This window comes from Lutjanus erythropterus, chromosome 16, assembly GCF_056507025.1.
Source record: "Lutjanus erythropterus isolate fLutEry1 chromosome 16, fLutEry1.hap2, whole genome shotgun sequence".
Lineage (NCBI taxonomy): Eukaryota > Metazoa > Chordata > Actinopteri > Lutjaniformes > Lutjanidae > Lutjanus > Lutjanus erythropterus.
In genome coordinates, this window is record NC_139332.1 from 19082597 (window position 1) to 19109543 (window position 26947).

General features: G+C 39.8%; 2 protein-coding genes across 2 annotated transcripts; one reads left to right on the plus strand and one right to left on the minus strand.

Moving 5' to 3' along the window:
* Nucleotides 1-29: 29 nt before the first annotated feature.
* crtap (cartilage associated protein) lies at nt 30-7151 on the minus strand. The gene is made up of 7 exons (XM_084738483.1): nt 6654-7151; nt 4632-4781; nt 3281-3452; nt 3006-3134; nt 2712-2857; nt 993-1076; nt 30-415 (listed from the first exon to the last, which is right to left on the minus strand). The coding sequence occupies exons 1-7, from the start codon at nt 7113-7115 to the stop codon at nt 338-340; spliced, it is 1221 nt and encodes a 406-aa protein (XP_084594609.1). The 5' UTR covers nt 7116-7151; the 3' UTR covers nt 30-337.
* Nucleotides 7152-8184: 1033 nt separating this feature from the next.
* Nucleotides 8185-25878, plus strand: fkbp9 (FKBP prolyl isomerase 9). The gene is made up of 10 exons (XM_084738482.1): nt 8185-8507; nt 10133-10278; nt 12658-12847; nt 12951-13096; nt 14285-14474; nt 17435-17580; nt 17686-17875; nt 21772-21917; nt 23223-23386; nt 24380-25878. Exons 1-10 carry the CDS (start codon nt 8305-8307, stop codon nt 24557-24559), a joined length of 1701 nt encoding a protein of 566 aa, XP_084594608.1. The 5' UTR covers nt 8185-8304; the 3' UTR covers nt 24560-25878.
* Nucleotides 25879-26947: the final 1069 nt, after the last annotated feature.

Sequence of the window (26947 nt, forward strand, 5' to 3'; positions counted from 1 at the left end):
GCAACACTGTAATGATAACTGAAAACACCTGATTTTTGACACATTTTATTATCATTTCATTGTAAAAATTTCCATCTTTCAAAGACAACATAGATGATTCACAGTGGAGGAATGAATCCATAAAACAGTAAAAATATTTCTATCTCTATCATCACCGTGTTTAAATCATTTAGCCACTCTGCTGTATGTCTACACAACTCGACTGGATATTTAGTGCACAAATAGGAATATTCATGATGTGGATCTGCAGGTAAGAACACAGTGACCAATCAGAGCCTTGTACAAAACCCAATAAATACAAACTGAGGAGTGTTGGTGCTGCTTTGCTGTTTGTTTTTCAGTTACTTGGCGGACCTTCCAACGTGGGGTTGTCATCCTCATCCAGGAACTCATCTATAAACTCCACCACCTCCCCCTGCAGACACATACACAAAAAAGGAGGAAAAAACAACTCAGGGGGGTCTGTTTTATTTCAAAGTGATATGTTGCAGCAAGTTAATTTGCATAAATCCTCACACTCTCAATTTTATCTGTGATTTCTCATACCTGGCATTACTGAAGAGATTACAGTCAAGAACTAAATGGTATTTACCACATACAGCATGTAATCCTGGCTTATATTTGGTTGCCCTGATGGCCACGGCCCTTGTGCTGCATCATAATAATTTAAAGAAATACCAGTGTCATGCTGCCACCCCATGGTCGTCTGTCATATTGCAGCCTGTTTAACACAGGGCCCACATTGTACTGCAGGGTGTCATGTGACCAGAGTGAGGTATCCAGGGTTTTTCCATAAGTTACACAAGGACAGAGCCTGTGAGAGCTGCAAACAACCTAATCCAAACTCTGACCGATTTCATGGGAATCATGCCGGTCTGTTTTTAAGTGTTGGCTGTAACTAATGTTCCCTTCACCTCACCAAAGATAACCTCCTGGATAGAAGCATCCTGTCATGTACTAACACACAAAAAAATGTAAACGCAACCAAGTACCTCATCATCGCTCATCAGGTGCTGTTTGGAGAATTCCAGCATCTGTAGCTGCATGGTCGTCTGATTGTAGTACCGCAATGCCTCCTGTAGCACACACACACACACACACACACACACACAGGAACACAACAAGTGAAATGTGTATTGTAGCGAACCAATGACAAAACAAGGAAAGAAGACAGAGAGGCCATGTCTTGAATCGGTTTCACATGTGCAGGAATAATATGATATGTGGGAAATATGCTTATTTGCTTTATTCCCAAGAGTTATTTTTGAAGATTGATACCACTGTCATATCTGTTCATTAAATGTTCATAAGCTGCCAGTAGCCAGTTACCTTAGCTGACCACAAAGACTGGAAACAGCCACTCTACTGGTTTTGTACAAAGACGACGCCACAAAGTCTCTATGCTGGCCAAGAAATGGGCACATACCCACAACCCATGGATTTAACACATGGATTTTGATGACTTTCCCAAACGAGATATATAAGTATTTATTAGTGAGCTTTAGAGGTGCTGGGAGGAGAATGTTGTTACCTTCAGACAAAACAAGGCAAGCTGTTTTCCTCTGTTTACATAACAGGCTGCTGGCATTAACTTTGAACTGCACACTGTGTTGCCAGATTGGGTTGTGTTTTCCAGCCCAAAAACACAAAAAAAAACAAAAAACAAACAAAAAAACAAAAAAACACCTAACTATTCTTGACAATCAACCATAATATATATATATATATATAGAGAGAGAGAGAGAGAGAGACATGAAATAATATCTAATTTACCTCAGTATCAAAATTAATTGAAGCAGTAGTTTCACTTTTTTCTTTCTTGCCTCAAAGTACTGTAGATAGGAAGGTTGATACTACTTACAGTTCTGACTGCTGAGTATGAGGCTGCAGACAGCAGACAGTTTAAGTTAACATAAAGACTGAAAAACAAAGCTAAGAAAATCCACCACCTTGAGAGATTACTAATTAGCATGTTGTATCCACAGCCGTCTATTGGCAAGAATCTGGCAACGCAACATGTATCATGATAAAAAGGTTAAGAGTCAATATATTGCAATACTGTAAGCAATGTGATATATTAGGATTGTTTTTTATAATTTAATTTTAGGATAGGAATTAACTGACTCAGCTCCATTTTTGAGAATCAATACAGTATCACAAAACACAATACTACACAATGTGATACTCAAGTGTATTGATGCTTTGTTATGCTAGTAGTTATACCTTGTTTGTTTAATCTGTACAAAAAACAAAATGCAAAAACAGCAAGTTACGGTTTTATCACTATTTCTACTTCTTGGCCGAATGAAATAGATGCAGAGAGAGAGTTTTGTTGTCAGGTTGAGGCAACCAGTGGATTCTCCTTTCAAAGTCTTTCAAAGCAGAGACTTACACTAAGCTAACCAGCTACTGGCGGTAGCTTCCCACTCAATGCATAAGTGTTTGCCATAAACAGAAAACATTCTTCAGGCACTCTTGAGCAAAGACAGAAAAGTTGGAATTAAAACTCTTTCTTCAGCCAGGCATATTGGTCAGGTCAAAACTGGTTGCTGTTTCAAACCAATAAACCTGACTAAATAAAGGCTTTCAATATATTTTTTCTCCTCGTTCTATCTGAAAACCTTGTTGTCCCCCAGAGACTAACCAAGGACAGGAACTGTGTGTGCTTCACTGTGTTTGCATAGGGTTTGTGTAGTCATAGTATGTCTCACCGATCTGGGGAGGAAGTCCTCCTCTGTCAGTCCCCACTGGCTTTTGTGGAATTTGTAATAGGCCACATTATTCTTCATCACTTCATCATTGGGGTCAAAGAGCATGTAGCTCGCTGCACACGGCACTGCGTTCTTCAGGTCATTCACTGAAAACACAACAATTACAAAACTCAATCCAGGGATTGTCCTTCATAAACGTCATGACAGTAGATCTTAAGAAAGGACAAGAATGCTCTGGTTTCATGTACAAACTGTGTGTCAGCAGTAAGAAACTGGTAATAACATGCTACTCACATTTGTAATAGGCGAACTGCAGATAGTGGTACATGGTGGCCACAAACTTCTCAACAACGAATCCCCCTACGACAGGTGTCAAGTCATTTTCACACTTCACTTTCCTGTTGAGGACCTCAATGTAGTGATCTGTAGAAGAACGAAATCAAAGCTCTGCATCACACTGCACGAAGATTCAAAATAAGACGATGAAAGATATAAGATCAATAACAAGAAACAGGAAACAGAACAGGGTTAGAACGGAGGTACTGCAGATGAGCCGGTCGTGAACTGACCGGCTATGGAGGGGTAGAAGTCTTTAAAGTCTTTGACGTCCCTGGGGCCCTCGGACGCAGCCAGACACTCGTCGTAGACCTTGAAGAAGTCCCGTAGAGCCAGCTCCATGTCTGACACTGAGGTACGGAAGTTTTCTCCATTATATGCGCGTACTGCACGCACAAACAATGTCTGCAATAACACACACACAGGAAAACACACAGTCAGTCATTTTATGTTCATTTTGGGCTTGATTGCATCACTGTTGTAGCCATGTGGTTAAAACTTTATTAAGGTAGGACTTTATTTGAAGGGGCGTGCATAAGACTGTCATGAAGACTGACATGATGGAGTCTTTATAAATGTGTATGACATTGAAATTGTTTAAATGTCGTTGTTATGACAAATTGACATTATCGAATCTTAAAGACGCTGTTTAGCTTTATATTTTAACATCCACATGAAACTGTCATTTGTGGTTGGTTTTGACATCAGCCCTCATAACACCATTATAAGTGTGTCCGTGAATATTTTCCTGGACTTCAACTAAAGTTGTACCATTTGGACTTGTCGTAAAGTCAGCAGTTAGCTCGTTTACTTGTTGTTAAAGTAGGCTAACTGCTCTCGGCTGAACTGAAACTGGCATTAGCTAGTTAGCTTGGTTAGCCACGGAGCTAGCCACCTGGTTAGCTAACTCAGCCCCGGGGTGCCGTGAGTCAAACCCAGCAAGAAATCCACTTCTGTACTGTATTCCCTATCAACGAGTAGTTAGTTGACAACTTTCAGTTCTTGTTTTTTAGTTGCGCTGTTGTACAAAGAGTAACGCAAGAGCATGAAAACTTTACGAGCTGAATCTCATAATTGTTCACCAAAGTACACCGGCGGGGTGTGCAGGGCAGGTGATGCTTGTTTGCTTGTGCTTATTTTTGTCGCTGACAGGCTCAGATTGTTATTCCAAGTGTCTGACAACAAGCATGAGAGACCTCAGATTTGTTTTTTTCAAACAGAAACAGCTGTGTGCGGCACACTGAACTAAAAAAAACAATAAATTGTTGCACATTTGCGAAACCTTCAACTCTTTATTTTGCTGGGGTCACTACAGTTCTGTCAAAGTCCCATTTTTGGGAACACTGGTGTCTATGAATGAGTCTTCCCATGATGTGGCCAGCTTGGGTGGTTCACCGCAGGCTGCTACCACATCACACACTCACAGAGCCAATAATAGTATGGTTCGTGTATGTGTGCGTGTACATTCACAGGTCATGGGTACGGGTGTGACTCTTGTGTGCACGCAGTCTTTCCACGTCACCATGCCTCGAGAATGCAATCTGAATAGAATCGGATTCTGCAAGTGTGTGTGTGTTTGTATACCTCATAAGATTTGGTCTCCAGGTCTTTGAGGTGTTCTTCGGCTCCAGGCAGACTCTTGTAGTAGGCCATGTTCCTCTGCATCATCTCATCATCAGGGTGTTTCAGCAGGAAGGTGTGAGCAGCGGACACTGCCTTGGCCAGGTTATCAGACTGGGAGAAGCAGCACACACACACACACACACACACACACACACACACACACACGCACACACACACACACACACACACACACGCAGTGTAAACAGCTGTTTGTGCTTGTCAATAAAAGTAATAATACAAATTCAACACTAACACTAGTAGTCATTATCAAGGATTTTGGGACCAATAAACCATGAATAAATATCTCCCACATTACTCTGAACTGAGGTTTATATGATAATTAGAATATGAGGGTGGATTCAGATTTATTAAGAAAGTACTTATTATTGAACTGTCAATTTTCAGGCCCTTTCTTATTAGTTCCTCACTGATTTCTATACAGCTACTCAGTGTATTGTTACCTTACCACAATAATGGGCGATTCCTTACATTTCCTCTCGTATATATGTTAAATCGGGTGACACCTAATGACTGTGAGGCCAAATCTTGTGAATTATATAATTTTCTTACTCATGACACCATTCACAGAACATTCTTGGCGAGGCCATCGAGATAGGAATGTTTCACCCTAGGATAAAGATGACCAGATTATAGCCCACCATTATTCAATATCTAAGTGGTACAGACCTTTTCCACAGCAGCCATATTGACATGAAGTAGCTGAGTAAACACAGGTGTTAACAATGACACCAATTAAGCTTCTGCTCCACGCAGGTCAAACAGAGTCGGGATGCTGCTACTGAGCATGTTAGCTCACTGGAAAGCTTAATTAGTATAATTGGTAACATCTGTGTTTACACTACTATCCATTCATATAATTTCATCAATATGGATGTCGTACAATAAAATACAATGAGACTACCCTTGAACATGATTTGTACATGGTGGTAAAGACTTTATAAATCATTACAACACATTAGATAAAAAGGACAACAGTGACATGTAGCTTGCCAAATAGTGAGCCCACATTTATCTGTACTGTTGCTGTCTTCCTCATTAGCAGCATTTACACATGTCAGCTTCATCGGATATTTGTTAATAAGTTATTAGCATTTAACCACTGTCAGCATATGTTGATAGTTAATTTTACTTTCTTATGCTGAGTTTCTAGTAATTTTTTGTTCCAAATTTACTTGGTTTTTTTTGAGAAAGTTGGTGGCATAAATTTGACACAGTTAAGTTCTTTTACATACTTTTCCTGAGGTAACTGGACTCTAATTTAGTTGACTTGTTAGAATTTACAGTGTAGAATTACTACACAGGAGTGTAAGAGTTTCTAGATTTTGACAAGTTGTTCATATCATAAAGAAGTAAAATACTCCACTGTTGTTAAGTTCCAAAATACCTAAATGACTGACTGCATGTGGAAAAACTTTGTTTACATTGTTTAAATTACACTTTCTCTTAAGACATCTCAGGCTGTTCCTCATCTATCTTATGAATGAACGGTTCCTTAATAGTGAACAATTTCAGGATGCATTTGATTTTTTTTTACCTTAAAAAAAGAAAGGGAACAATCTGGATGTGTTGTTATTTATAGGTTAAAAGACAATGATTTTTACTGGTCTGGCCCACTTGAGATCAAACTGGGGCAGAATGTAGAACCAGTGAAAGGGCCTTTGTAAAGATTTTACTTCTTAATAGGGAGAAGAAAACACAAACATGCAGAGGTAAAAGTTCAGGACCTCCTCGTTTACAGAACACAGCCCCCCCGTGCATCCGTGGCACATAGGTGACGTCAAAACGTATTTTCACTACCGGTGACGTCAAAAAAGAAACTATGGACGCACTGGTCTCCACAGTAAATCTCACACTGATGATCACCATAAGGCAAACAAACACGTAAAACCATGCAACGCCTCCAGGTTTGGCTTCAAATGTGAAGGAGACTGTTTACTCTCCTTTTAAACGTGTTTTTCTTACTTTGAAGTAGGCGTACTGCAGGTATCTGTACGGCTCTCTCCTCTCAAACTCCTCTATGGTGTCCCGGCTGGGCATGGTCTGTCTAAAAGCGGGCAGCCCCTGCTTGCAGCGCTTCAGGCACTGCGCCCTCTTCATCACGTTACCAAAGGCCCGCAGCTCTGGAAACTCCGCAAACTTCTGCTCGTCGTCCAGCCGCACCGAGCTGCAGTTCAGGTTGCAGAAGGCCTCGCTGTCCCGCAGCAGCCGGTAGAGCCGCAGGGACACCTCCATGTACTCCACCGTCTCTTTCCACTTTTCCCCGGTGTACTGGTCCAGCGCGTACTTGTAGGCTGACTCCAGAGGCATCAGCTCGTTCCTGGGGAAACTCCTGAAGCTGTACTTTTCATACTGAGAGTTCACAACTGAGGCGAAAAGGGGGATTAAGAGGAGAGAGAGGAGTTGCGAAGAAGTGGAGGGTGCCATTTTTGAAGTTTGGGAGAAGGTGGAGGGGCTGGCTGTGCTGGGATGATCCCGGACGGTCGGTGTGCGTGGGTCTATAGCACCGCCTCAAGTTCCACCACGTATCCGGACAAAGCTTCCCCTCCCCCGGGGCGCAGGGCTGGAGCAGTCGCTCCTGCGGGTGGGGGCTGCTGGAGCTGCTCCTCCCACTGTAGATCACAAGTAAATCACTGCTGTTGTTCTGTCCAAATACAGTACATGTAAAAACTTGACAGAGAATAAACTTAAAAAAAAAAAAAAACAACTTCACATCGTAGTTTATGGAGCGCTTCATGTACTTTTTATATGCATGGCAAGGTTATTTGGCCTTTTTAAAATTCTCGACTGAGGCAGTGCATATTATTCTATTCTTCTGCTTAAAGTTAAAGTTACAACTTGTTTCCTGTCGGTCACTAATTAAACCCCTGGTGAGAGTGGAGTGTCCCTCCCCCTCCCACTGCCACGTAGAGACATTCCTGCCTGCTCTGCGCCCCTCCAAAAAAGGCCTGAACCCCAACAAAACAGCACAACAGGATCCATGTATGACATCATCAAAGAGCAAAGTTTATGTGTTAAAATGTGACTGCGGTAAATCAGTATCCAGATCAGCGCATTTATTGTGATTTAAATGAATCCAGAAGGGGGATGTGACTGCAGCTGTGCGCTGAAGAGACCCCTACGTTACCACGTTGACACATCTCAGAAGCTGCACTGCGCAAGAGCAATACGTGGTGCCCAAAACTATCCCATTCAATCCTAACGAGCGTCAAGTTAGCGAGAATGAAGCAGGAAGTGTAGATTGTAATTTCAAAATAAATGGGCAATTGGCCAACAGACATCAGTATATATTTTTATCCTTATTTATTTGAGTTTCATGAATAAAACTTTGCATTTAGGTCACCCACGGATGCAATACAAGACAATCTGCCGAAGTGATTCAGCAATGAGCTCGCCAGTTGAGGTTTTATTTTAAAAGTTTAACCGGATGTTATGCATTTTATGTCTGTCTTGACGCGTGATCAGTCCTGCGCTGGGACCGGGGGCAGGACTTTCTATCCAATTCGAGAAGTTGAGGAAACACCAAAGAAGTAGCAGGGAACAGGGAGTCAGCGCGTACACTTACAGGCCGAACCCGCAGTTATCTCCATCGTCTGGTGGTTTGTCAGCAGTGAAAATGATCCAGTACGTGCAGGGGATGTTGTATCTGTCACTTCTGGTGGCGTTCGCTGCCTGCAACGCTCCTCCGGTACCGTTAGACGACATCATAATAGAGAAAACTTTCGTGCCGGAGCAGTGTGTGCGCGCAGTCAAAGTGGGGGATTATGTCAGGTATCACTACATTGGCATGTTCCCGGACGGAAAGAAGTTCGACTCCAGGTGAGTATCATTACCTAAAGTGTTAATTTATTCTCATGTTGTAGTCTCGCCGTGCAGAGTTGACCGGGTGCACGGTGAGAACAGCGTGCGCGATGCGTAAAAGTGCGCGTGTAGTGGTTCGTCCCTTAGCCACGCAGGCAGGCAGTCTGAGCTGTGGATCCATACAAACTCAATTCAAAGGCTGTAAAACCTTGTCATATCAACAACCACCACTGGGATTACACCAAGATGTGACTACTTGATAAGATAGGGAGTTTTGCTATGAGATAAGACTTTATAGCTCAATATTCGCTCACTTTTTCATTGAAACCTGTGGACCAAGTTGTGATGCCTAATGTTGAACCCGCTTCCAGGACATCTACAGGCCCCTGGACTTGGAATCCACTGACATATAGTCAACCACAGTCAACAGTAGTAGCAGTCTAACAGTAAATCAAGTGTCCAGGGTTCTCAGACCCCCAATGGCCCCAAATTCTGTGCATTTCACTTATTTTGGTAATTTAATTAACTGCACATTTGGGTACCACTGTGCAAGCAGACTACCCTTATAAATGGTTTATAATAAGGGTATTAATTATATCGCAAATACTGTATGATCAATAATAAACATTTCCCAATTAATAATTATTATAATTACAATGACTCGTTATAACACAGTTTTCACTATTTGGCACCAACAAAGACTAATTTGATCTTAGATTAGTTCTATTTAGAGTTCAGCAGTACTGAGTAAACTGAGTAAACTCAGATTTAAAATTAAGCAGAGCTCTGCTGCACAATTAAATACTAATCTGTTTAGCAAGTCCAAGTTTATGGATGTAAATTTAAACTAAATAGAGTTTAATCAATATGCAGGTACTTGTTTACCGAAATTAAAATTAAATAATTAAATAATATTTTTTTTATTTGAGTGCTGTCAGGATCTAGCAAGTATAAAGAGGGGGATGGGAATGATAGGTTGTTTGCTAATAAGCTGAAATGTTAACAAAATATTACATTATTTGCTGGCGAGTTAAAAGGTTAACAAAATATTACAATGTTTGATACTTACCTAAAAAGTTAAAGCTAGCTTAGTTAGCCTGCTCATGCAGGCCGGACAGAGAAGCTCTAATTTCTCCTCCCTTGAGAAAAACTTGTTGCTTGAATTAATGGAGCAATGTGACCAATTAACAGAAGATAAAAAAACAGGCGACAAGAAGAAGAAAAGGGAGACTGTCTGACAGCAACTGTTTTGACAGAACAACTGAAGTGAAAGACAGAAGAGAAGAATCATGAAACTCAATTAGGTTGAGTTTGTCCCTTCCCTTTTTTGAGGAACTTGATTGTTTCACTCAATCCAATTAAAAATCTAAAGTGTGAGTTTAATGTTGATACTGGATTATATTTTGCAGTATTAGTTGATTTTGTAGAGGAGCCCCATGTTCACATTTTGTCCTGGCACAAAAGTATAAAAATCAAAGTGTAACTTGCACAAGACACTATAATAAGACCTTTGTGAATCCACTCACTCTTGAGTCCTTTTGATGAATCCCAACCCTCGTCCGTGTGACATCATGTGAACATTTTTCTGTCTGAGTTATCAAAGCAATATCAGAAGTTCAGTTGTGCTCTCCTGTCTGTTTCAGTTACGACCGTGGCAGCACCTACAACGTGTTTGTTGGGAAGAAGCAGCTGATCGAAGGGATGGACAAAGCTCTGGTTGGGATGTGTGTCAACGAGAGAAGTCTGGTGAAGATCCCGCCTCATCTCGCCTATGGAAAACGGGGATATGGTGTGTATGTTTACGTGTGTTTTTTAAACCTCCTGTCATTTAAGCAGCACATCCCTGATTGTTCCGAATCAGTCAGAATATAATATGTCCCCTAATAAGTTTGAGGACAGGCCGGTGTTTATTCCTCTGCAGAGTCATTATAAATACACAGATGAGTGAGCACACAGCTGGCACTGCTCACCATAACAATGAGAGAATCGGGTTGGACATTGGCAGGAGCGTAAGGGACAAAAATTACAGTCTTTTAACTGAACGCACTGTATTGTCAGATAGGAAGTGGGCTGCCCCCAAGCGTCCATGTTGAATGATGTCAGAGGGACATCACAGAGCAGGAAGCAGTCCACAGGAAGCCGTCTTGGATCAAGATTTTCAGCTGTTAGTAACTGCGCTGCAGATGTTGAAGCATCAGCAGCAGGCAGATAAACTTTCTAAATCTGTATGAACATGAATAAATATGGGTCACCAGCCACAGTAGAGAGCGTTTGGGTCATAAAATGTTAATATCTTTGCATGCGATCGCAGTGATGATAAGAAAAATGTTGAGGCTTTCTTTTTTTGCAGGAAGAGACCATTATGTCTGTGTATGCATTTGTGCATGTGTGTGTATTTGTGCGTGTGTGCGTGAAATAGTTTGATAATGGGAGAGAGACGAGGCATGTGTGGACAGGTAAGAGCTGAGCCTGTGTCCTCCACCAGCAGGGTGTATTAAAGGGAACATCTGACAAAAAGAAGAAAACATAGAGGTGAGGTTTTAGAGGACGTAGACAGATTTAAACCGGAAACAGACATGCCAACTCATCAGGAGTCATGGTTTAATGGCGGCCACCCACACAGTCCCTCCTCCACCTCCTTATCTCCCTTCCATCTCCTTAACTTCACCTTCTTCTCATCATTATGTCTCCTGAACACTTGCTGAGCTTCAAAAAGCTCAAAAGGCACCTTCACATGCATCGAAGAGCAACAGTAAGACATGACTGTTTGAGCCATTTTATCAGCAGAAATAGTAAATGAGGAATACTGATAAGTGACTTGTGTTTGTGATTGCAAACACAGCTGGTTAAGATGCGTCACTCACTAAAATAAGTTTTGGGGAGTGCAGCTTTAACTGGACAGCAGATCAGACTGGGGCTCCAGCAGCCAGCACTGAGGACAACACAGTCACGCTCTATTTCTGGAAATCAAGTGGGGGTGTCAGGACACAAAAAGGTTTACTTTGTACAATTGCGCACTCTTTAACACAGCTGCAACTAAATATTGTTTTAATAATCAAAAAATTTGCAGATTATGTTTTCAATTAATCATTGTACCTCTGCTTATTAAAGACCCAACTAAATGTGTGGTTCTGCTGGGGAGAATTAGGACTCATTTGAATATAGATTTTGTTGAATTTATTTGTCACTGAAACATGGATCTTAAACAAGAGAAGAGTTGAGATTTATTGTTCCAAAGTTAAACCTCAAGTTTCTTTCCATCTGCAGTAACTGAGCAGGTTAACACAACCCTGTTTTTATAATCCTGGCTATAGCTCTGGTTGAGAAGAAAGTTCATATTCACTTTGTAAGTGTTGTCATACCACATATTATAATTAATCATTTTATTTGGGGCAGCAGGGTGAATATTTTTACATACATCAGGTAAAAGTCACACAGAAATTTTGAGGTAAAACTTTTTAAATTTGAAGACCATGATCAATTCTTCTACAGCACACACTTCTCAAAAATGTGAATCTGTTGAACAGTGGCTTAAAACTATATTCAGATAGTTTTATGTGACCAATGATCCATAACACAGAAGACATTCAGTTTTTTAACATATATTTATTGATTTTATTAAATTGATACAACTGAACCTTCTATGTATGCATCTGGAGAGAGTAAGAGAGAGAGAGATAATAACAACAACAACAACAACAACAATAATAAAATAATAATATCACTTATAATATAATCAACAAAATAAATAAACAACTAAAAATAAAAAAGGACAAGTTGTAAAAAAGGAAATAAATTAAATAAATAATAACAGCAGAGTATATCAAACATTCCTCACAACAAATTAGTCACTAGATATTCAGTTTACTGAAAGAATATGACAGAGAGGCACCAAATGCTCATGTTTGAGCTGCTGTATGTTGGAAATACATTTTTGCTTAAAAATTACTGAAAAAAATAGTAATGATCAACATAGTTTCTGAATAATTTTCTTTCACTCAGTTTATTGGTTAATCAACTAATCATTTCAGCCCTACTAGACAACAAACCAAAAATATTGATCACTTACGAACTAAAATTATTGAGGTAAGTAAACAGGACAAATTAAGAAGAAAGCTCCTGGACAAGACAAATTAAGAGCCTTCCTCTTTCTTTTCCTCCTCTTCAGGTGACATCATCCCTCCTGACTCCATCCTCCACTTTGACGTTCTGCTGCTCGACGTGTGGAACCCGGACGACGGTGTCCAGATCAACACCTACTACACCCCCTCCGTCTGCTCCAGAAAGGTGGAGGTGTCTGACTACATCCGCTACCACTATAATGGCACCCTGCTGGACGGGACACTTTTTGATTCCAGGTTTGTTCTGTCTCACTCACACACACAATCATACAAAAATGCACTCACACACACACACACACACACACACGCATATGTAACGTCTCTCCATCCTTTGCTGTAGCCACACCCGCATGCGCACCTATGACACATACGTTGGGATTGGGTGGCTGATCGCTGGTATGGATCAGGGCCTTCTGGGAATGTGCGTTGGAGAGAGACGTATCATCACTATGCCGCCGTCACTTGGATATGGCGAGAATGGAGACGGTGAGTATTAATGATACATTTCTTAATTTTATTATTGGTTCTCTTGAGTCTGATTACATCCCTGTGACTTCAAGCCCTTAAAAAATTTTCAGTCCCTCATCAATAACAAGAGTTATAAAGTGCAAAGCAACAGGTGCTGCAGTTGCACACTTGGAGCAAAAGGTGGCAGTAGTACATCACACACATATGCAGTTGAACTACACATTTCATCTCAACCCTCTCAGCCTTTTTTTTGTCAAAATATTTTTATTAAGAATTGAGTGAACATTAAGTATAAAATTATATTTCAAGGAATGTGAGGATATACATTTAAAAAAAATAACATAGAAAATAAAAGTGATAATTGTATACATCAGAGAAGAGAAAAAATAGATATATACAAAATCCCAAGAGCACAAACAACAACATTCAGTCATCCCACCCCAGCTCATTTAGAAACAAGAGTACACATACACATACTCTTAGTCCAACAGGACCTCAAAGTCTATAAATTATAATAAAAAATAATGTTGCAATTTGTGGAAACTTGAGAAAAAACACAGTATGTGTTGAGGCACTGTGAAACAGAGGGAGGGGTTAGGAGATTTCCACTGCAGGAGTACGTGATGTCTGGCTAGTAAAGATGCTAAATTAATTATTTTAGGCAACGTCTCAGTCTTGTGAAAATGAAGTTTGTAGACTTCTTCTTTCCCCAAGCCCCAGCTCTAACCAGTTTCTTCGCAAAAACTGCAACCTTTTACTTCCTTTTACCTACAAATATAATTTTCATTTTCATGCACTTTCACTTCTCTAAGTTAAAGTAAAATTTGCTCCTCGCTCGCCAGACTCTGAATTATAACATCAGTGAAACCAGGAAGAGTTTCATCTTCACACATCAAAGATTATGACATGGTTTCATGATCTCTTTAAAGACAGAGTTCAACATGTGGGGGAAATACATTTGTTAGCTGTCTGGTGTTTTATGTTCATACAACCTGTTGGAGGCTAAAAAGCATGTAGATGCAATATCAGCAGCTACTGAATTGTCCCTTGCAATAATAATGAACAAAATTAAACAAAATTAAAATATAACACTGCATTTTTAAGTTTTGAAAGATTGTGCCCCACCCCTGTTCCCATACCAGCCTCCCTTCTTGTCCTCAACCTTTCTTCTTCTTCCTCTTCGTCTTCGTTTTCTTCTCTCCCCAGGGAGCGATATCCCAGGACAGGCATCTCTGGTGTTTGATGTCGTACTTCTGGACCTCCACAACCCCAGAGATGGGATCTCAGTGACCAATCAGCAGGTGCCAGAGTCCTGTACGAGGAAGACCGTCTCTGGAGACTTTGTACGCTACCACTACAATGGCAGCCTCCTCGATGGGACCTTTTTTGACTCCAGGTGTGTGTCAGTGTTTAATATACACAGAGTAGAGCTTTGCATCATAAATACCACTCCATGTTTGTGAGATGGATTATCTTGGCGAGGGAGAAATGCTCACTAACAAGGATTTTAACAAATTTGTGGATGATAAATATAAATCTGTTGTGTGCACAGAAGAAGTTTCAGATCTTCTTTCTCAACTCATGACAAATGGGAGCAGAAACAAAAGTGTTGTATTTATATTTTTGTTGAGCAGAAATGGCTGTTTAATGTGTGCTGTTCCTCGGTGTAGCCTCATGGTGGCAGCATTACTCTGTGCACTAAAGTTTTATTGAGAGAGGAATTGAAACTTCTGGAAATTTCCTGTTCACACTCAATAATACATTCTCTGAGTAGTTTTGAAACTTATTTTTTCTTGTGCTGCAACTCATAACAGAGGATTAATTCATGTGCAATTTTTGGGAAAGACAGTGTTGTGTAACAAAAAGCATTGAGATGGGCCAGGATAGTTCAGGCACAATATACCAAGACTTAGTATAAAAGTTTGGATTCTAACTTTTCTCCTGTGTTCATTTTTATTGGTGGCATAATATGTCAAGTTTCTATATATCTTTTTCTCCATAACCTGTGGAGTTTTTATGATATGTTTGCCAGAGTTATGTTCGAGACTTTGTGAATATATAATATCATTGTGAATATAATAAAGGGTCTTTTCTCGTGGAATCTATAAATTCATTAACTTTTTATGGTCGTTGTAAATCAATCACAGTGTCTCTTATTATGAAGCTCACAAGTTCATGAAGTCATTAAGACCCTTTAATTCACACAAAACCTTTGTTTAACATCGGTATGTAGAATTATAAACCAATTAAGGGCCTCCTTCTAACAAGATTGATGAAGTAATAAATGAATACAGGTCAAACAGAATGATAACAGGGTCAAGATGGTGATAAGATGAGTGCACAAAAGTTAAGTTTTATATACTCTGGCTTCCGTAGCTTATTAAGAATGTACAGTGTTTTTAATATTAAATCACACAGGATACAGTAGATATATTAAATCACACAGGATATATGCTTGCATGTCAAAATCTTACACAGCAACAGGAAGTATGCAAAGCCAGTCAGCAGCTGTATGTCCTAAAATTCTTAAATGTCTATAATTAAACCATGAAAATTAAGGACTTTAAAAGTAATAAAATATTATAAGTTACATGGTTATTAAAAATCTTATTTTGTTATTATGTATATCTCGTGGGATGTATTTAACTACATGCATGTATGCATGTTTGATAGAAAATATCAAATGTGTATTTATTTGTTTGAAGAAAAGGAAACTATGCTTGAAACACCTCAAGAAATCCTTTTGCACATTCTGTGCAAAGGTCCATGATTTTGTCAAAGCCCCATGTTAATGTGATAGAGCGGTAAACCACCCACATTTTCCATCTCTTCATACATATACCTTTTCCAGGAATGTGATGTTCTTAATATTAAATGCTACCACACAGTATTTTCATGCAAATGCTTCCTCCAAGACCAGACGGCTGGCTGCAACACAAGCATAGTGGTTTGTGCGGTTAGATTTTCTCTGAACCTGCTGCCTGCAAATGAATCATTTTATATCCGGTAATAATTTCTGTTAGGGGGCAAAGTGTTGCTCAGTTGTGCTCCTCTGTGCGCTGTGTCTAAAACCTGTATATATGCGATCACTTTAGTGTATGCGTGTGTGTGTGTGCATTATTGATCTGCAGCTCGTCTGCAGCTAATCTTACATACTACTGGACCGATCAGCCTGTTTTCTTTTTTTTGTGTACATTCATGACTGTATGTTGACGGACCCCCGTCACTCACAGTTTTTGAAAAACTCTTAAAAAAAAACTTTTAATGGCTCTACACTGGCAACAGCCGTGACCACAAGCATTATGTTTTCAGGCCAAGGTTACAGTTACCTCATAAAAGATAAGTAAAGAATTTATACTCTTATTATGAAAAGCCGATTTCACAGAACCAAGAGGTGAAGAGTTGAACACAATCAAACCAATGCAATGTTTCAGTGTGGCTGTTTTATTCATACATGAAGGACAAAAGCACAGCAGAAGACAAGCTTTTCTCACCAGACAAAGAAAAGTGAGAGTCCTATATAGCATCCTGCTCCATACAGTTGCATGCTTAACTGTACTACTGTACTACTAACCTTCACATCTGCAGATGCCCTTAACTGTACGCGTTCTGGCGCCAGGAACAATTGACCGTATACTCAAAACACAGAACCATACATGCAGAAAGTAATTTACCACCTTACAAATTATGACAAAATTTCACACAAATGTCTAATAGGATAAAATAATGAGGTGATGACATTTAATATCTTAAAGGTCAAAGCTCAACTTCACTGCGACATAATATTCTGCTCTTTATCTGTCCTTTTGTCCTCCTGTAAAAGTAAGACAGCATGTTTCTCACTGGAAATTATTCACTGGAATCATACATGTATACTGATGACATTCATTTTTCCAAAATACACTGATACCTTTCATTTAATTCCTTCAAAGTTACAGATGAATATAGTGATAAGTTCCACATTAAGTTCCTCCTGTCTGGACAGACATGGTAGTAAACTGTGACTTCATTGGTTGGTGGAGACGTACAACCGTGGGGCAGTAATTCTGTTTTTTGACTGCTCTGTCAAATACGACCATTGACGGCTGATTTCTCACTCTTCTTAACGGACACTAGGGGCTGCAAGTGATTGACAGCTGCTACAGTTTGAAGTCTTGTTTCAGCCCAGGATGACGTATGTGGGGTTCATGTTAATGCTGGTGGAACTTTACGAATCTGTGCTGGTTACATCTGGCAGTTGTGGTGGCATTGCAGTAGGTGCTTCACCATCTGTGACCTGCACTCTTGTGAGTGCACTCTTCTAGATCTCTGTTGGGCAGTGTAGTAATATTTTTGTTAATGTTTTCTGTCCCACAGCTACTCTCGTAATCGTACCTACGACACCTATGTGGGTCGAGGCTACGTGATCGCAGGCATGGACGAGGGTCTGATTGGCGTCTGCGTCGGAGAGAGGCGCACCATCACCATCCCCCCACATCTCGCCTATGGAGAGGAAGGCACAGGTGTGTGTCTAATCACAAAAAATGATCTCTCACTATTTATACTCCTTTGTCTTTGCTGTTAATATTTTTTTTCTTTTTCTGTTTTTTTTATCATGTGTCTCTCAGGCTCTAAGATCCCTGGTTCAGCTGTGCTGGTATTTGACGTTCACATCATCGACTTCCACAACCCGTCAGACAGCACTGACATCACTGTCACGTACAAGCCGGAAGAGTGTGATAAGACAACCAGGAAGGGAGACTTTGTCAAATATCACTATAATGCCTCTCTCATGGACGGCACATCCATCGACTCCACGTGAGTAAACTGTGAGACACTCCAAGGCTTTCCGATGACAAAAGACAAAAAAAGTTACACTCCACTTGTATGGATAGATCAATAGCTCATATCCTTCCCAGCAGTGAAAAGAAAAAAACTGACCTGGAGCTGACTTGCACACAGTGGAGCTGAAGCACAGATAACGTTACTATATAGTTCCTACACGAAACGGAAGGAGAAGAAGTAAACACGGGAATGTTACAAGCATTAAATACTGATTTTCCACCACAGCAGTGATTTGAGTTAAATGCTAGGACTGTCATTGGACAAATTAAAAAATTTGACCTGATATGGCATGAAGAGAAAGGTAGCAGGGTCAACCAGACTGTAATTCTTGTGTGTACCTTAGTTCAGGGTAAATCTCTCCAATGTTGAGACATTTTAACAACAACCAAAAATGTCAACTCTTAGAAAAAAAAGTGGTAACTAGAACCATGTAAGCTTCTTTGGCTTGTTCCCACAGAGGACCATTTTGACCCCTGGTATAACCTTTTATAAAGGTCCCGCTGTAGGAACTGTAGTGGTGTATTTTTTGCTACTCTGTCCACATCTCACTCCCTGTTCATGCTGGCTGAGCGTCAGCATCTTCCTTTCTTATGTGAAGGCCAAACAGAGATAAGCGAGCACCTGCTCTACGGTCACAAGCACGCTGGGAGCCAGCAGCTTCCAGGAAAAGCATCCATGAGTTGTTATTGAAACTCCTGTTTGTTAAAAAGTGCTAAGAGGAAGCTCTGTAGTCATCTCCTCTTCACTCTGCTGTTAGCGTGTGTTACTGTCTGAACATTTCACTTCCTCTGCAGATGCACTCTGTCTTAGTTTTTTTAATCTCCTTTCTTCAGTTTTTTTCCTCCCTTTATTAGTGCACAGTGCTGCCCGTCAACACAACATTCAACACAGCTTACTAATAAAACCATTCTATAAATAAAATGAAATTCAAATATACAAAATATCATACATATTGCATGAAAGATTAACTAATCCTTCAACAAAAACAACAATAATAATAATAATAATAATAATAATAATAATGATAATAATGATAATAATAATGATAATTGTGGGAAAACATGTTCTTTGTTGTATTTTCGTTGAATGAGTCAGATGAGACACACACACACACACACACACACACACACACACACACACACACACACACAGCCATTACGTGAGTGAGTGTTTCCTGTTGTATCTCAGTTGCTCTGCAGACAAATTTGGGCCTTTATTATTGACGTTAAAGATCTTCATCTTCTATGAGTTTCAAGACTTTCAAGAATGTCTTGAAAGTCTTGATCTGCCTACCACAGAAAAACATTATTTCATGGCCTCTAATGTGGTACTCTGATATCAGAGAGGATCTTGGTATAGTTTGTATACACGGACACAGTCGGATACCAAAACTTAACAAGTAACATTACATTCACTCAGCTTTATGCAGCATGTCCTGCACAGAGAATCATTAATCCAGACAGGAGGCATGTGTCTGTGTTACCTGGGAACATCAACAAGATTGATGGTTTATTGTTTATTGTCGATAAAAAGCGGAGGCATGCCTTAATGGGATGGTTCAGTAGTTCAGTAGTGCTATTTATCCATCTAGATTCCTTTGGTGTGAGTTACCAAATTTTGGAAATATCAATTGTAGAGATGTCTTCTCTTGAATGTAATGGAATTAGATTTCTCAGCTTAATCCACAAACCGTGTTGAGAATTTATGTGGGTGGTGGTGAAGCAAATTGGCTGGAATTCTCCTAAAAGAATTTTTCAAAAGCCGGCTGCCGTCAGAAGTGCATAAAACTGGGACTTTCCTGCCGGTGAAAGCATGTTCATTAATCTGCTGCCTGCAGCACTCACGGATCAGTGGACAATGCTGGCAGGCCCGTAGGCCTCAGGGAAAGGTGCAGCTAGTTTCTCTTTCTCTGGAGCTTGTCTCTCAGGGGCAACGTGGTGTCCTTCGAAGAAAACCCCCTTTCTAGTGGGTTTGGTGGTCCTCTTTATATTACTTATCACTTAACAAATATCAGAAATATAAAAACATAAAAAGGAGAATTAACTAGTTTGGTTTGGTTTTATGTGCCTTTAAATCAGGCCGGATATTGTTAATTTGTATTTTGGATTTCTATTTCATTCTGCTAACAGAATTAAATAAATTTCTAATAACTGGTTGACATTGGTTGTGAACTCTTGAATCTCTCCATCCTATTTGTCTTGATGTCCAAATTGTCTGTAGAGGAGCACATAATGCTTGGCGTCCGGCTGCCATTTACGGCGACCCTCAGTCTACCCAGTCGCAAAACGGATCAAACAGAGGCTTTGCTCACAGTGGTTGAACACGTACCGAGTTATTTGCTCACAATCAACTTTCAGTGGTTTTCCAGGTTCAAAAAGGAAACTCAAGATTCAGGCTATAATTACCCTGTCTATGAAGTCTGCGAGACTGGGGTAACTTGTGAGTCACAAGAAGTGCGTCTTGGAGGTGTGAAGTCTCTGAACTCCCCCGTGCAGCTGTCAATGACGGTGCAGTGTTCAACGGACCGTATGTATCATGGAAATGTGAGCTGCTAGTTCTGCATGTACAGGAAGTTCTAACCACAAGTTCTTGTTTATGGTAGAAAGTCCATCTCTTCCACCTGCTGTCTAAAATACTGCATTATAGGAGCAAAAGCAAATATATCAGAATCATTAAGTCAAAAACAGATCATTAATTAATAACCATATTCCTTCTCACATACAAAACCCTTCCTGGCAGTTGGCTCTCAGTGTGTCTTTGACAGTGTTGTGACAAAAAGACCAGTGAGGTCTGGGCTTAGAGCCGCAACACCCTAAAAACCTCAGTAAAAAACCACTGATATCACTTGTCCTTTTTCAAAGTTCAAACCAACAAAAGAAGAATCAGGCAAAGTCTGGAAAAATCACTGGAAGAGCAACAAGTTCTGCCACACAAAGTTTATTGATCTCTTTAGGTAGAAAAATCAACAAGCATGAGCCAAACCCGGGGTTAGACTGAAGAAAGAGGTGCAAAACACCCTGTTATATACTGTTTAGGAGCCCCCTCCCACTTTAAACATTTTGGCTTACATTCAAACATATTTGTGTATTAAATTTTACCTTATAGGATCATAATGTCATTCATATTCTAACAAATGGTTGCTTCTCTTAGGTTTGCATGAATTAACCCTATATTTTTTAAAAATGACAAAACAAATCAATGTTTCAGATGAAAAGGACAGTTGGTCTGACAATTAGTCTGAATGCAGAACATCAGGCGCCGGAAAGTACCAACAGTACCCTAGATGACAGTGATTGATCATGTGGTCATGCCTTTCTTATTGCAATTACCTTGGAACGCACCAAACAGCACTTTGCATCAGAGTTGTGTGTACTGTGTATAGAGTGAATGGACCTTATGAACCCAAACATCAGAATTGTGTACAATGAACCTTGTGCTGGATAGACACAATGAACCTAAACATTATGTTGAAAATTTTACCACTACACCAGGTGTTCTCTTATCTCTATGTTTGGCCTTTGTCTAAGAAAAGAAAAGGCTGACACTCCAAATAGTGCCAGGGAATGAACAGGGACTGGAATGTGGACAGGGTAGTGAAAAATATACAACTACAAACCGTCCCTCTAAATCCTCTGGCTTTCTGTCAAAAAATTATCATCCCGACTGGCACGGAGCAACAAAATCGTCTCCTCTTACAGTCTTGCACAAACTCTGATCTGAAGCGATCATCTGATGTGCGTGCAGACAAAATGTGTGGAAGGACACTGCAAGAAGTAACATAATATGTGTGTTTGTCAAAGAATAACAGTGATTAGGAACACGGGTATTTTGTACATCTTTGTTTCACTCTGACTCTGAAATCATTTCAGGTATAATTATGGAAAGACATACAACATCGTGCTGGGAGCCAACCAGGTTGTCCCAGGGATGGAGGACGGACTGATGGAGATGTGTGTGGGAGAAAGAAGGCACCTTGTTATTCCCCCTCATCTGGGCTACGGGGAGAGAGGAGTCAGTAAGTGTCACTCACACACTCTCTCAAACACACACACACACACACACACACACACACACACACACACACACACACACACACACACACACACACGCACACAGAAGATTAAATGCAGCAATAACAGAGAATCAGTCTGTGAGTGGTGGTTTCTGATGCATGCAGCTGTGAGTGAAGGCATGTGGAAACTGGCACATGTGCAGTTAAGGACTGGTTTTCATCTAGTGTTGTTTACATGTGTGACAGACTTATTGGGATAGTGTTGTGGCAACCGATGCACAGATGAGGCAGAGACAAAAAGGTGGTGCATAAGATGAGCAGTTTATTTGACAAATAAACAGCTGACAATATACAGGCAAGACTCTCCTCTGCTCTTGTCTGTATATGTGTGTGTGTATGTATGTGTGTGTGTGTGTGTGTGTGTCCCTGACCAGACATTTTCTTCTTTGACCCTCTCTGAGAGACCACCACGTCCCCCAGTTACTGCTGTCCCTGAGAGCTCCTTAAATCAACAGCCTCTTAAGGTCACAGAAAGATCATGTTGATTCTATCATAACAGTTCACTCAGTAATGAAAATTCAGTCATTATCTACTCACCCTCATGCTGATTGAAGGTTGGGTTTAGTTTTTTAGTCCACAAAACACTGCTAGAGTTTCACAGGAAAACAGCTTATATATATATATATATATATATATATATATATATATATACATATATATGTATATATGTATTTATGTATGTTCTTAATAATGTGTCTTTTCAACAGCAGGAAAATACTGTGCCATTGACTTAAGACCAGGTTTTTGTGGTCATTATTGTCACTTTCTGCTGCCTTGAGATAGCAATACTAACAGTAACAATGGACCTGACCACACCTCATTTCAGACCAACACACCCATTAGTACAGGTGTGCTTTGCTATCTACACAACGTTGGCACTGGGCGTGAAAATGACACCTGCGACCCTAAATGTCAAGCTATGCAAGATTAACCATGTCAAACCATGCTATAAATTGACACTATATTTGTATGAAAATGGAAACAATGACATTGAAAGAGAAGAGTACCATCTGTGGAAAATGTGCTTTGCAGTATTTCCTGTAACTGATGGAGACTTGATAGCTGAAGAGTGGCCTACAAATAATCTCTTTGTTTTGAAATAACTAAAAGGCTTTGCCTTGGTAACTGACATCTTTCGTTTAACCACATCGTCCTGCATTAACTGTACTGAACCCTTAATTATGAAACTTATAGTGACTGGTGTGTGTCTGTGTGTGTGTGTGTGTGTGTGTGTGTGTGTGTGTGTAGCTGATGAAGTTCCAGGGAGTGCTGTGCTGGTGTTTGACATTGAGCTGGTAGAAATGGAGGAAGGACTTCCTGAAGGCTACATGTTCATCTGGAACGACGATGTGTCACCTGACCTCTTTGCTGAGATGGACAAAGACAGCAACAAGCAAGTGGAGCCCTCTGAGGTACGTGATCACCTACTGTTACTGTAACATTTTTAACTATTGTTCAAATTATTTTAAGTTGGGATGTACGAGGTACTTATTGTTAGTCAGCGTAGCCTGTTACCTACAGTATATAGAGATCAACACACCACCAGTTTGGAGAAACAGAGAGGAGCTCCAGCACAGAAGCTAAGCAATGAACTACTGTGGAAAAAAAAGACCCACCTAAAAAAATCACTATCAGTTTAACCCTTATGATGTCCTGGGATCATTTTGGACCCCAAACGAAAACTTTTTCTGTCATAATATGCTTGTTTTTTCATCAAATGGTCTGAAAATAACAGGGGCTGTTTAATACTATGATCTTCACAACTAAAATAAATTTGAAATAATTTGATTGAATTATGAGTGTTTTTTTTTTTTCATTTAGTAACGTTCGTCGTCCTCTGGGGTCCAAAAATACCCCACAGCACAAGGGGTTCAAAGGGGCAAATTGTCATGCCATACTGCCGCCTCAATCAGTTAATTTGTTTGTGTCATTGAGTGACTTCAGTGAATGCAAAGCAACCATTTAAAAAAACAAAGTTACACAATAACTCAAACAAATTTACCGACTGAAGCAGCGGTAGGTGAGCAGCTCCTGTGTTCTGTGAGGTAAAATTACTGATTTTCCAAAGTAGGTTGGTTGATTTGTAGAGAGCAGCACTTGGCTCATTCAACATCAGTTTCAGTGGTGAAAATAATCTAAATATAGCGTACACCTCAACAGATATTGATTTTTAGGTGGCTAAAATCGATTATGTTGCTGACCCTGTCCACAGCAGTGCATTGCTTCTCCAAACGAGGAGGTTGTTGATCACCAACTACTGTAGGTAAAACACTGACTATCGATTAAACCTCATACAACTCCGCTTCAAATAATCTGAACTGTTCCTTACATGTACATTTGAAAGGTTTCCGGTTTTTGCTGCCCTCCTCAATTTACCCTCTCCACTCTCTCATTTGTTTCAATAGTTTACCGACTACATCATGCGGCAGGTGCAGGAAGGTAAAGGCCGCCTGGCTCCCGGCTTTGATCCTTATCGCATCATCGACAACATGTTCTCCAACCAGGACCGCGATGGAGACGGGAAGATCACAGAGGCGGAGTTCAAACTTAAAGCGGATGAATCTGCCACCCATGACGAACTATGACGGGACTGAGTGTAAAACCCAGGGTGTAGGTTGACGGGTCAGACAGTGGGGGGGGTTATAATAATACAATTGTGGGTGGTAGAGTAGAAAATGAGGGGTTTGTATGTGTAAAGTAAGCAAGTGTGGAGTGAGAAATGTGCTGAGAGATTTTTTTTAATTTTTATTTTGAAGACTCATATGATGGTCAAAGGACGTCTCATCCTTATAGAAGTCCATTTCCACCAATGTGATGAAAAAATAAAGATCCTATAAGTCACTATAATGAGATACTTTCTTAACACAAAGAATTAGAATCTCAAAATAATGAAAAACTGTTGAAAAAAGAAAAAGACTGAGTATATAAAGAAAGTATATTAAGAAACGTTCTCTTCATTTTAATAAAGTTTCTCATTTTGTTGTACTATGTTATTTTTTAAAAAAGTTTTCATTATATTTAGATACTGAGTCATTATTTTGAAAGAGTTTCTCATTATTTTGAGAAAGTTTCTGACTTACTGGATCTTTTTTTCACCACAATGACACAAACAGGTTTCCATTTGTCCTTAAAGAGCCAAATGAGTCTCAGAAGAAATATTCAGAAATGAGAAGATCATTTTAAGAGCAAAATATTGGAAAGAAAACAAATAATTTGAGTTCTGTAATGACAGTGAATGACTTTTTTTATACCTCTTTTTCCATCAAGTTATTGTCTTGCATTATGTGATTCTTTTTTTTATTTTGAAGGGTACAAAAACACTCCTGTGTGAGAGAACAAACCAAGGCCTCACTGAACGATCTCTACATTCAGTACTCCTTCATGCATTTTATGATTGTGTGTGAAACTTTGTTTTCTTTTCACTGGGTATTAGCTTGTCTCTGAAATATCTGAAAGTCTTCCAGGAGCAATAATGTTTTCACCACTCATTTATTGATGAAAGTAAGTGGTCATTAAAGAAATGAGAGTTTTAAGTTAGAATAACGTTCTATTGCTGTAGTTTACAGCCAACACCTTCCACTGTCTTATGTTCAAATGTCAGGATGCCTTCTGTGTTTTCTGCTGTTCGGATCATCCAAAATGACACTGAAAAGCCCAAAATCCCGGGGCTCTTCAGTCATTTTTGGTCAGCTAGTTGTGCCATTGCTTGTGTTTGTCTTCATCAAGATGTCAACACCTGATTGTGAGTGTGTTTTTGTCTTTGTGTGTGTGCGAGAGAGAGACAGACAGAGAAATGTGTGTGTGAATGTTGTTTTTGTTTTACTTTTTCATTCAGGAGAATATGGAAGCTTGTTGATGACAATGTCTGCACAAAGTTTAATTTGATTAAATGACCTGACCTAAATATGTGCCTAAACTGTGTCTGTCCTTTTGCCTAAAACTTGTGCAAGTGTCTCTGTTCGCTTTAGACACTTTTTTAACTTAACTTTTATCTTTAAAGGTCCTGACTGGGATTTGTTGGCAGAAATAGAATATAATAAGTATAATGTATGTTTTTTAATTAGTGCATAATCACCTTAAAATAAGAACTGTTGTGTTTTTGTTACCATAGAAGGAATTGTTCGTATCTACAGAGGGTCCTGTTCCATTAACGCCACCATGTTTCTGCAGTAGCCCAGAACAGACAAACCAAACACTAGCTCTATATACGGCCTTTCACATTTTGCACAAGTATCGTGGCCAATATAAGTTCTCCACACAGGAGAGTGACGCAATCTGCAAGCTGTCATGGAAATTCTTAGCACTCAGGACATGAAATAATACACAAACACTGATGGGTTCAATACCAAACACACAGTATATATTCTGCAATATGGAGACAGACATCAGGGAGTATAAGGGACACCCTTTCGTCAAACTCGATTTTGACAGGTCTAGGTCAAAGGTCAAATTATATGGGTCCTACCGTGGGAAAGTGTGACGTCAGATTATGTTTTACAAATTAGCATATGGTGGACTGGTTTGACCTCGGCATTTTGGAGCACTTTGAAGCAGAAATGATATATTTGAGCGAAAAACTTTGATTTTCTGCAGCAAGTCATGCTTGTTGTTAAAAGTAATTTAGAAGCGTATGGTTTATTTGTTACTTATTTTCTATGATTATGCAGCAAAGTGAAACATGATAAAAATATGAAACCTTATATATTTATATTATATATTTTATGCAGTATACCCAGAAAACTTATGCATCTTGAAAGGTATTACTCGACTGCACCTTCAAGTGACCTTGATCATAGATCATAGATTGTGATCTTACCTTAAGGACAAATCCCACATAAGAAAACATTGGTGAATGCCAAAAGCTTTGTGGAAACTGCTTAAGTGGTTAGGTGACTTCCAGTAGTGTCGTGACAAAAAGTCTCAGAAGATGGGCCAGTAAGGTCTGGGCTTAATGCCACAACACCTTATCAACC

Excerpts from the sequence above, each read along its gene's own strand:
- crtap (XM_084738483.1), bottom strand. The coding sequence starts at position 7,115 with ATGGCACCCTCCACTTCTTCGCAACTCCTCTCTCTCCTCTTAATCCCC. Across the intron at positions 4,782-6,653 it reads TGCAGTACGCCTACTTCAAA|TCTGATAACCTGGCCAAGGC; the intron begins GTAAGAAAAACA and ends TGCTTCTCCCAG. Across the intron at positions 2,858-3,005 it reads GCAGTTCGCCTATTACAAAT|TGAATGACCTGAAGAACGCA; the intron begins GTGAGTAGCATG and ends TTGTGTTTTCAG.
- fkbp9 (XM_084738482.1), top strand. The coding sequence starts at position 8,305 with ATGATCCAGTACGTGCAGGGGATGTTGTATCTGTCACTTCTGGTGGCG. Across the intron at positions 8,508-10,132 it reads GGAAAGAAGTTCGACTCCAG|TTACGACCGTGGCAGCACCT; the intron begins GTGAGTATCATT and ends TGTCTGTTTCAG. Across the intron at positions 10,279-12,657 it reads CTATGGAAAACGGGGATATG|GTGACATCATCCCTCCTGAC; the intron begins GTGTGTATGTTT and ends CCTCCTCTTCAG.